At 52.3% G+C, this 10117-nt stretch overlaps 1 protein-coding gene across 1 annotated transcript in view; it reads left to right on the top strand.

Annotated features, from left to right (window-relative positions):
• The window catches only part of ZC3H3 (zinc finger CCCH-type containing 3), a 207230-nt gene that overhangs the window by 163635 nt on the left and 33478 nt on the right, over nucleotides 1–10117 (top strand). Inside the window, exons 10-12 of the mRNA XM_014965228.1 lie at nucleotides 5406–5581; nucleotides 7221–7429; nucleotides 9805–9896. Of these exons, the coding sequence (XP_014820714.1) occupies nucleotides 5406–5581; nucleotides 7221–7429; nucleotides 9805–9896 (477 nt within the window). The remainder of the gene's footprint in view (nucleotides 1–5405; nucleotides 5582–7220; nucleotides 7430–9804; nucleotides 9897–10117) is intronic.

Below are 10117 nucleotides of genomic sequence, written 5' to 3'. Positions count from 1 at the left end.
GGTTTGTGGGGTTTTTTTTTTGGTTTTTTTTGGTTTTTTGGTGGGTTTTTTGTGTGTTGGTTGGACTCGATGATCTCTGAGGTCCCTTCCAACCACTACGATTCTGTGAAAAAACAGAAAGCACTTGAGTTGAGGCCCTTGGATTTGAGGGATTAACTCATGCTTTTAATGCTTCCCTTCCCCAGAAGGTCTGGTTGGTACTTTTATCACCGCCCTGCTCTGGGTTTCCAGGCTCCTGTCTATCGCAGTGGACAGAGAGATGGCCATGGGTCCAAGGAGATGGGGAGATGCTCCAGAACTTTGCCATCTCTTGTCTGTCTGTCTGCTGGTCCCTTGTCACCTGCCGTCCCCTGGCGCTGGCAAAGGAGCGATCGAGCAAGGGGTGAGACAAGCCTGGAGATACTTGAGAAGTTCAACCTGGGCAAACTGCTGGTGGAACGGAGCCGGGAATGCCGGGCTGGATGAGACCTCTCATCCCTACCCCGTAAGGTCAGTGGGCGGTTGTTGATCGGCCCAGTAACCCAGCTTCGCCTTCCTCCCGCCCTCCGCCGTCTCCTGCCAAGCTTGTTCCTGGAAAATGTTAATTAACGTCATTCCCTGGGCTGAGCCGGGACCTTGAACCAGTTGTTGCCTCCTCCTTTGCCAGGTCCGTGCTAAAGAAGGCTTCGCCCTGCAAACCTCCTCGTCCCCCGTCCTACTCCCTGTGTGTGTTGGGGACCACGGGGCCATTTAAGGCTTTTGTGGGTCGTTAACAGCACCTTGAATTTCACCCAGGGTTGTCTTGGCAGCCAGGGAGGAGTCCCAGCCACGGGGGTTGCCAGCTGGGCACCCTCCCAGTACTGGGCACCACTGCTGGTCTGGGCTGCTGGGGGGGAACCCCGGAGCCAGGACACCAGGATGGAGCCATCAGTAGGATGGACACAACCTCATCAGCACCCGAGGGTTCTCCCCAGGGTTTTTTAGGGGTGCTCTGAGTTTTCTCTCATCTCTTTTGGATGGGACCAGAGGGTTTGTTGTTTTTTTTTCTCTTTTTATGGTCCAACCTGTGGGTTGGCGGGGGTCCCACGGGGGTATAATTAGCCACCTCGACAGGTGGAAGGGATCGGATGGCCCCCAGGCGCGGGGGTGGCACCCCGTGGCCCCCCGGCTCGGCTTCACCCTGGTTGACACACGGCAAAGCGACAAACCTTACGGCATCCCGGCCCCAAACGGCGTGTTTGGGAGGCAGGGCAAGAGCAGAAGAGCTGCAGTAAATCAAGAGGAGGGGCTTTTCCAGCCACCGAGGCCATCCCAGCCCCGAAACAGCGGTGATGGACGAGGTGTTACGGAAGAAGGGCCGAGCCCTGGGAGCAACGTGGAAAAACCATTAGAAACCCGAGCCGGGGACGCAACCCTGGGATTAGTCAGACATGGTTTGTTTTCTTTATTAAGTAGCTTTTTGCTGTGGAGCCAATAAACGTGGTCTGGTACAATGATTGACTTCCAAGATGGTGCCGATGAGAGGACAGGGAGTTCTCCCCAGGGTTTTTTAGGGGTGCTCTGAGTTTTCTCTCATCTCTTTTGGATGGGACCAGAGGGTTTGTTGTTTTTTTTTCTCTTTTTATGGTCCAACCTGTGGGTTGGCGGGGGTCCCACGGGGGTATAATTAGCCACCTCGACAGGTGGAAGGGATCGGATGGCCCCCAGGCGCGGGGGTGGCACCCCGTGGCCCCCCGGCTCGGCTTCACCCTGGTTGACACACGGCAAAGCGACAAACCTTACGGCATCCCGGCCCCAAACGGCGTGTTTGGGAGGCAGGGCAAGAGCAGAAGAGCTGCAGTAAATCAAGAGGAGGGGCTTTTCCAGCCACCGAGGCCATCCCAGCCCCGAAACAGCGGTGATGGACGAGGTGTTACGGAAGAAGGGCCGAGCCCTGGGAGCAACGTGGAAAAACCATTAGAAACCCGAGCCGGGGACGCAACCCTGGGATTAGTCGGACACGGTTTGTTTTCTTTATTAAGTAGCTTTTTGCTGTGGAGCCAATAAACGTGGTCTGGTACAATGATTGACTTCCAAGGTGGTGCTGATGAGAGGACGGGGGAGGTGGGACGTCGTGATACCCAACCAGGACCATGGCAGTGTGTCCCCCTGCCCAGGGATTTGTAACCAATCCCTCAGGTGCCCTACTGGGAAGAAACAGCCACGTTTCTCAGTTTTTTCCCAAAAATAGCATCATTCTTTGGCAAAACCAGCTGTGAGGGTGGTGCATCCAACTGCCTGAAAGGAGGTGAGGTTGATGTTTTTTCCCAAAAATAGCATCATTCTTTGGCAAAACCAGCTGTGAGGGTGGTGCATCCAACTGCCTGAAAGGAGGTTGTAGGGAGGTTGGTGTTGGTGTCTTCTCCCAAGTAATAAGCAATAGGACAAGAGGAAATGTCCTCAAGTTAGGATGGATCTTAGGAAAAATTTCCTCACCAAAAGGATTATCAGGCATTGGAAGAGGCTGCCCATGGAAGTGGTGGAGTCACCATCCCTGGAGATATTGAAAAGACAGGGAGACATGGTGCTGAGGGACATGGGTTAGTGGTGGTTTTGGCAATCTAAGGTTTACAGTTGGACTCGATGACCTAAAGGGTTTTTTCCAACGTCGATGATTCTATAATCCATGTGTCTTTTTGAGGCCAGGTCTCTATTTTCCTGCTCTTCTCCTTCCCAAGTCCATTTTGTGCTGGACACTCCTATACAGGAGTTGATCTCACCTCCTTGGCCGGAGGCTCTGAAGAGCTGCTGCCCTGGCAATGAATGATGTCCTTGCCTATGACATGGAAGTTGGACCTGATGATCTTGAGAAGACTTAGGGGAGATCTAATCAATGCTTACAAATACTTAAAGGGAAGGTGTCGGGAGGACAGGGCTGATCTTTTTTCGGTGGTGCCCAGTGACAGGACAAGAGGAAATGGGCAAAAACTCGAGTATAAGAAGTTCCACCTAAACGTGAGGAGGAGCTTCTTTACTGTGAGAGTGGTAGAGCACTGGAACAGGCTGCCCAGAGAGGTGGTGGAGTCTCCTTCTTTGGAAACATTCAAAACCTGCCTGGACAAGTTCCTGTGCAACGTGCTGTAGGTAGATCCGCTCTGGCAGGGGGGTTGGACTAGATGATCTCCAGAGGTCCCTTCCAACCCCATATGATTCTGTGATTCTATGATCTTGAAAGGTCCTTTCCAACCCAAACCATTCTATGATTCTGTGATTCTATGCAACATATGATTTTGGAGTAAGGGCAGAGCCTGAGTGCTGTTCAGAGATGACTCTACTTTCAAGTTGCCCATTGGGTTGTAGACTTCCTTGCCACTGAAGATCCTTCAAATAGAGGGGGAAAGTCATGGGACCTAGGTTTTTTTAATGAATTTTCAGTGGAAAAGCGATGCTGTCGCTGCACCGTCCCCCCCATCGAGCCGATGTCCGTGTCCATCTGGATCCCAGCCCTCCTGCTGCTCAGCGCCATCCCCAACCTCCAGCAGATGAGCTCCTTGCTCTGCTGCCGACTTCAACGACTGGCCCCAGGCATCGGAGCTGCTGAACCCTCCTGCCCTTTCAAGGAGAGAGCTCCCAGGGCTCAGCGGGGCTGCCGCTTAATCCCAAAGGTCATCATGACGAGCGTCTGCCATGCCCTCAAAGTCAAGTTGCATTAAAAGGGCAAGAGCTCACCTACATCCCCCCTCGTCAGGAAGATGCATTTTTATAAACAGGCGAGAATGATCATGCTGAAACCCCAACTGTGTGTCTTTTCCTGGGGATTTGTCCCCTTTTCTTCCAAACTTGTGCAAAAGGGGGTTCACTACGTCCTGAAAGGAGGTTGTAGAGAGGTGGGGGTTGGTCTCTTTTCCCAAGGAACAGGCAATAGGACAAGAGGAAACGGCCTCAAGTTGTGCCGGGGAAGGTTTAGGATGGATATTAGGAAAAATTTCTTCATGAAAAGGGTTATCGAATATTGGAAGAGGCTGCCCAGGGCAGTAGTAGAGTCACCATCCCTGGAAGTATTGAAAAGCCAGGCAGATGTGGTGGTGAGGGACATGGGTTAGTGGTGGGTTTGTCAGTGTTGGGCTGCTGGTTGGACTTGATGATCTGTATTGTCCCTTCCAACCTCAACAATTCGATGACTATGAAAATTTGAGCATCTGTGCAGGAGGTTTGCAGCTTGGGTGCTCAAGGGTAGGAGGACCCACATAGGGAAAAAACAGGCTCTGTCTTTGCTCATGGAGAAGGTGAACAGGCAAATGGGTCTTGGTGTTGTGGAGCCTTCATTGCGCTGTATGTGTTGCGTTGGGTCTTGCCATGGGTGTCATCGCGGGGTGGTGCCAAGGTGGGCTCATCCTGAGGGGTAGGAGGAAGCACCCTGAGTGGGAGTGGGTCCCCCCAGGGAATTGTGGGGCCAAGCAGGGCTCCAAGACCTTCTCCCACCCTGCATCCCTTGAGATATGCTGGGATGAGCTCTCTGGGTCACTGAGTGTTGGGAACAGTTGGAGATTAGAGAGAGGCTGTTCTTTCTCTCCCACTCCAGCCAACATTCCTGGCCATACAGATAGAAATCCCACCCGAAGGTGTCTCTTCTGCCTTGTCTGCAGCTCATCCCACCTTTCTTGATACCGAAAAGGGACATTTCCCAGCAGAAAGCTTTGTCTGGAGGAAGCTGTGGAGCACTGCTGACGTCTCCCACTGGCACAGCTGGTGGCTGTGGGGACAGCTGTGAGCATTGCTGCTTGGAGTCACCAGAATTACAGGCTGGAAGCACAGAAGCAGTTTTAGGGGTGAACATATTGATGCCATCATTTTGCCAGCCCCATGCTGTGGCCACACTAAGCTTCCTTGGACAGGAGAGCATCAACCAAGTTCATTTCCAAGCCCTGAGCAGGCCAGGTTGAGCTCCAACCCTCAGCTGCCTTCATCAGGAGGGTGGTCCAGGCAGAGATTCCAAAATAAGTCCTAAAAGTGATTTGTTCCTGCTATTCCCTGTTCCTCCCCAAATCCCAAGCATGTCTGGGACAAGAAAACCCTGTGTTCTCTCCAAAACCAGCTTCTCAAGCTCAGTTAACCTCTTTGGGACCATCCTTCTGGGATGCCCTCTTTGGGACATCACCAGCTTGAGGGTAGATCATTGTTGTTGAGACTTTGGTGGTTTGGGTCCGTAAAATCAGGCTCTTGGAAGGCTGTGAGTGAGTGTGTAATGTCTCCCAGAGGATAATATTATTTTTAAATAGTATTTTGGAATGGAACAGTGTTTTGATACAGAGAAGGAAGCACCTACACGTCCTTCTCTTCCTTTAACAATGTGTTGGTGCCACTTGAAGGAGCTCAGCTCTGAGAACTTGTCCTCCCCGTGGGGCTTTTGCTGCCTTTCCCAACGTTCTTCTCCTTTTCCCTTGCAGTGCAAGAAGAAGCACACGCTGGTTTGTCCCGACTTTGCCAAGAAGGGTGTTTGCCCCAAGGGTGCCCAGTGCAAGCTCCTGCACCCTCAGAAGAAGCGCCACACAAGAAAGGCAGAAGATGAGGACCGTGGTGACCCTCCCTCCAAGTGGAGACGGGTCTGGGAGGAGACAAGCAGGTAGGAAAGAGCAGAAGAAACACGCTTTGCTGCTCTTCAAAAGTTCTCTTCCCATCCTCTTCCAGATGTGTATCCATCTGCCTGATGGTTTATTTTAAGACTTTGCTGATGTGGGTCACTGTGGTGCCTTCTTGGTAGTGCCACCATGGGCAATAGGGTTGGGGAGGGTCCATGCTTGAGGGAGAGGTCTCTAGACAAAGCTGATGGAAAGAGAGGAAAACATCTTGCTACCTGATGTGTGCCGTTGGAGTGTGTGTATCTTCACCCTTATGTGCTGCCCAGGGCTTTGGCACCTCTAGGTATCTCAGGGGCTTTTGTAGACCTTCCTCCTGGGAGATGGAGAAGGCCTGACAGAGACTCCACCACCAAAAGTGGGTACAGCTTATCCATAGCTTGGTGGGAAACTGGAAACCATCATCCCTCTTCCTTTCTCATCTTCAAATCCATGGTGGAGAGCAGAGCTGAGCCCTCAATGTGGCATGGAGGGGCTCACCATCAGGGTGGGACTCACTGCCTGAAGAAGCAGAAATGGAGGTGGACATGGAAATAAAATAGGCTTTGTTAAGCCTTTTGATGGCTAACCCTTGGAAGCTCTCTGAGCTCTCTTTGGGCAAAGACGATGCTTTTGGGTGCTGGGATGGAGCCTGCAGGCTGAGGGACACGTTGGTCCTCATCCCCACAGGGACACAGATTTTCTTGAGCTTGGTGCATCCTTGCCTTCTTCTGCCCTCATCCCTGAGCCCTGGAACGACTCCATCCCGATGTAATTTAAAATATAGTCAAATTGAAATTTGGTTTTAAAAGCCAAAATCTAAGAGTCCTGGTTAACGGGAGGAGAGAACGTTGGCTTGGATGCTCAGCTCTTCCATGGATCTTTGCAGTGGGATGTGGGGATGAAGGTGGGATGGAAATGGGGGGGGTTTGGGGAGTTGTGCTGCTCTGGTCCATACTCTAGCCTGGTCCTGGGTCTCATCCTGGCCCTGCCTTGTAAGGTAGTGGAGGGGGGACGAGCGCTCGGGCGGACTCTCCGGTGACAGAAGAGCCTTGGAATGACACCCAGCTCATGTCCCCCCTCCCCGGTGTGAACGAGGTGTAAAATAGCTCCTTGCTCTTTTTAGGTAAGGAGACATGAGCTCGGGGCTGGGTGGCAGGAGGCACCCCCCCTCTCCCATCCTCTGGCATCCTCCGTGGGGAAAGGGAGCCCTCCCGAGCTTGGAAGCTGCTCGGGAGGTGGGGTTTTTTTAATCCCTTTATTGGCACCGTCGTCGGAGACTTCAGATGAGCTGAAGTGTCACATTCACTGGGCTGGGAGGAGGGCGGCAGGGCTGGGGCTGTGCCAGGACCAGTGGGACATCTTCGAGGCATCCCTGCTCCCTCCATCTCTCCTCTTCTCCAGCCAAAAGGGAGCCCAGCACCTCCAGGAGCATCCGAGAGCTGGAAACCTGGCAGAGAAGCCCAGGGAAGGAGATCCAGCTGGGAAACTAAGAAACTCTGGCTGAATTGGAGCTGGTTCCTATGAAATCAGAGATACGGAGCATCCTGGGGTGGAACTGGGATGGGGCCCAACCTCTTCCGTTGCACATGGTGTTGCCAAGAAGGATCATTTTTATTTTTCCTTATTATTTTTTTCCTCCTGCAGGAATAATCCAGCTCAGGTCCACGATGATGGAGAAATGCCCGGACCTTCCAGCTCGGAGCAAGAAGTGAAGTTTTGGAAAGAGACAGAGACCTCAACAACCAACAAGCTCCAAAAGCTGCCGTCCTTCATCTCCCTCCAGTCCTCCCCCTGCCCCAGTGACCCGGGCTGCAAAGTGGAGAAGGACGAGGAAGAGTCGGAGGACGAGGCAGGTAGGAAGCTCTTGCTCTGCTTTTTTTGCTCACGTGTGCTCACGAGAGGGATATTCCCCTGCTGCTCTTCATGGGTTTTGGTGGGATCTGTGTTCCTCACGAGTCACCAAACCAGTTAAGCTGGGAGTTCAAACTGGGATGGCAATGGAGACTCGCATCCACCACATTTTCCACCTCAAAACCACGCGGTAGGATTTTACCCCCGTCTTTTATCATCATCTCCTTCTTCCTTATCCTATAAATTATCCCATGATGAATTATCCAGTCTCATTCCTGTGATGGAGCCGCAGCAGTTCCTGGTAGGAAGGTGTTTCAGAGGGATGCAGGGATGTTGTTCCTCATCACTGGACCTGGAGAAGGACCTCTGGACCATCCATCACACGCATTTCCCAACATGAAATAGCTTTGAAGCTTTAAAAACATCCCTGGTAAGAAGTGGAACAGGGTGTTTGGAAGTTGGAAGGAAGAGCTGTGTTAGTTTGAGAGGAGCTGCTTTGCTTTTTATATTTAAAAGTGGGGGAAGAGGCTTTGGAAATCAGTAAAATTTTTGGAAAATGGAGTTTTAGGACGAGCAAAACTTCTTACAAATTCCGACACGTGAGAGGAAACAGCTTCTAGACTTTTTTTTGAATTTTGGAAAACTTTGGGGAAATGTTTTAACTGTTTGAAATGGACTGTGGGGAAAAAAAAAAAGCAGGAGAAAATTGTTGAAGCAACGAGAAGAAATGTCTTTGTTTTCTCTGCAAAGTGGCTCGTGGTGGAGATTCACTCCATTTCTGCTTCTCCAACATTTTTTCCTTGGTTCCTCCTCTCCCAGTTCAGCTCCTATACTGGAAAATTCCTTAATCACCAGCAGCTCTGAGGGAAGAGACAGGACTTCGGGGCACTCTGGGGATGCGTCCGTAGGGGAAGAGGTGATGGAGATTGAGAGTCAGAGATTGTGCCTTGTCCTTTCCAGCACTGGATGGGAGGTTTTTGGCCAGATGATGCTTCATGTTTTCCTTTTCATCTCCCATCCTTCGCTGGAGGGATGTGCAGCAGCCACATCTCCTGAGCACCACCATAGAAAGGTGGGGGGATAGCATCCGGCTCAGAAACCAAAATATTTTCACAGAATCCCAGAATCTTCTAGGTTGGAAGGGACCTTAAAGATCATCTTGTCCAACCATCAACCTAACTGACAAAAACAGACACCCACACAGCAAACAAGGAGCATCATCACTAAACCAGACCTCCCAGCACTACATCAACCCGTCTTTTGAACACCTCCAGGGATGGTGCCTCAACCACCTCCCTGGGCAGCCCATTCCAATGGCTGATGACCCTTTCAGTGAAAAAATTTTTCCTAATATCCAGCCTGAACCTCCCCTGGTGCAACTTGAGGCCATTTCCTCTTGTCCTGTCGCCTGTGACTTGAGAAAAGAGACCGACCCCCATCTCTCTACACCCTCCTTTCAGGGAGTTGGAGAGAGCAAGAAGGTCTCCCCTCAGCCTCCTCTTCTCCAGGCTGAACACCCCCAGCTCCCTCAGCCTCTCCTCATAAGACTTATTCTCCAGACCCCTCACCATCTTTGTCGCCCTTCTCTGGACCCGCTCCAGCACCTCAATGTCTTTTTTTATGGTAGGGGGCCCAAAACTGGACACAGTACTGTATTGGGGCAATAAAGATGACATCTGCTCGGCTGGTGGAAAATATGGTTCAGTATGATCCAAAAAAGCTGGAGCATCTCTCCCCATCTTCCATCCCCTGCCTCCTCTGAGCGATCCCACAGCCGGAGCGGGATCCCACTGGGAGAAGGGATGAATTCAGGCGCCGAAAGCCGGGGATGGGGCTGGTTTCTAAGTGGGTGCCAAGGATCTGCCAAGCTTTGCCTGGCTCGGCCACGGAAGCTCTTCGAGCCAGGGAGGGCTGAGATGCCTCAACACTGTCAGAAAGAAAATTCCCAGGATTAACAACATATTCCTGAAGTCACAGGCAAGCGCCCGCACTGTCGAACCGTGGCGCGGCGGAGACGCCGAGGGACCCTTCCGGCGGGGAAAGCTCCTCTCCGCGAGGTGGGATGAAGCGCTCGGCTTCCTTTTTCCAGGGATTTCTTCCCCTTTGAGTGCCTCCCTCTTTCCCCTCTCCTTGGCCCTGGTTCAAACTCCCTTTTGATCTCGGCGGCGGGGCCGGGGGGAGCGTTCCCAAAGCGGCGGCTTAATCGGGTTTTTTTATCTCTGCCATGAAGCCGGAGCGATTAATCCGTGAACGAGAAAGCTGTTGAAATGGTTTGGATTGCACTTGGCAGCCTGGAATAACCCAGTCGAGAGGGCAGAGGCATCATCCTGGCAGCGAGGGCATCCTTTTCCTCTTAACTCCGGTTCCTACCTTCAAGGGAGGACGATTTCCAGGTGTTTCGGGTGGGAGGATGAGGAGAAGAAGCTGGTTCGGTCCGGGGATGATGGGAGGAAAGGCTCTGGGGAGCTGGTGGGTATGGAGTCTGGCTGCACATCCCTCCGTGCTCCTTTGCCTGGGGAACACGGGGCATTTGGAAAGGGGATGCTGGAGGATCCGTAGGAAAGGATCAGGGGGATGGAGCACCTCTGCTCCGAGGACAGGCTGAGGGAGCTGGGGTTGTTCAGCCTGGAGAAGAGGAGGCTCCGGGGAGACCTAATAGCGGCCTTCCAGTACCTGAAGGGGCTACAGGA

The sequence above is a fragment of the Calidris pugnax genome, unplaced genomic scaffold, assembly GCF_001431845.1.
Source record: "Calidris pugnax isolate Ruff unplaced genomic scaffold, ASM143184v1 scaffold41, whole genome shotgun sequence".
Lineage (NCBI taxonomy): Eukaryota > Metazoa > Chordata > Aves > Charadriiformes > Scolopacidae > Calidris > Calidris pugnax.
Note: the sequence above shows the minus strand (reverse complement) of the source record. Positions and strands in the feature narration are given on the sequence as shown.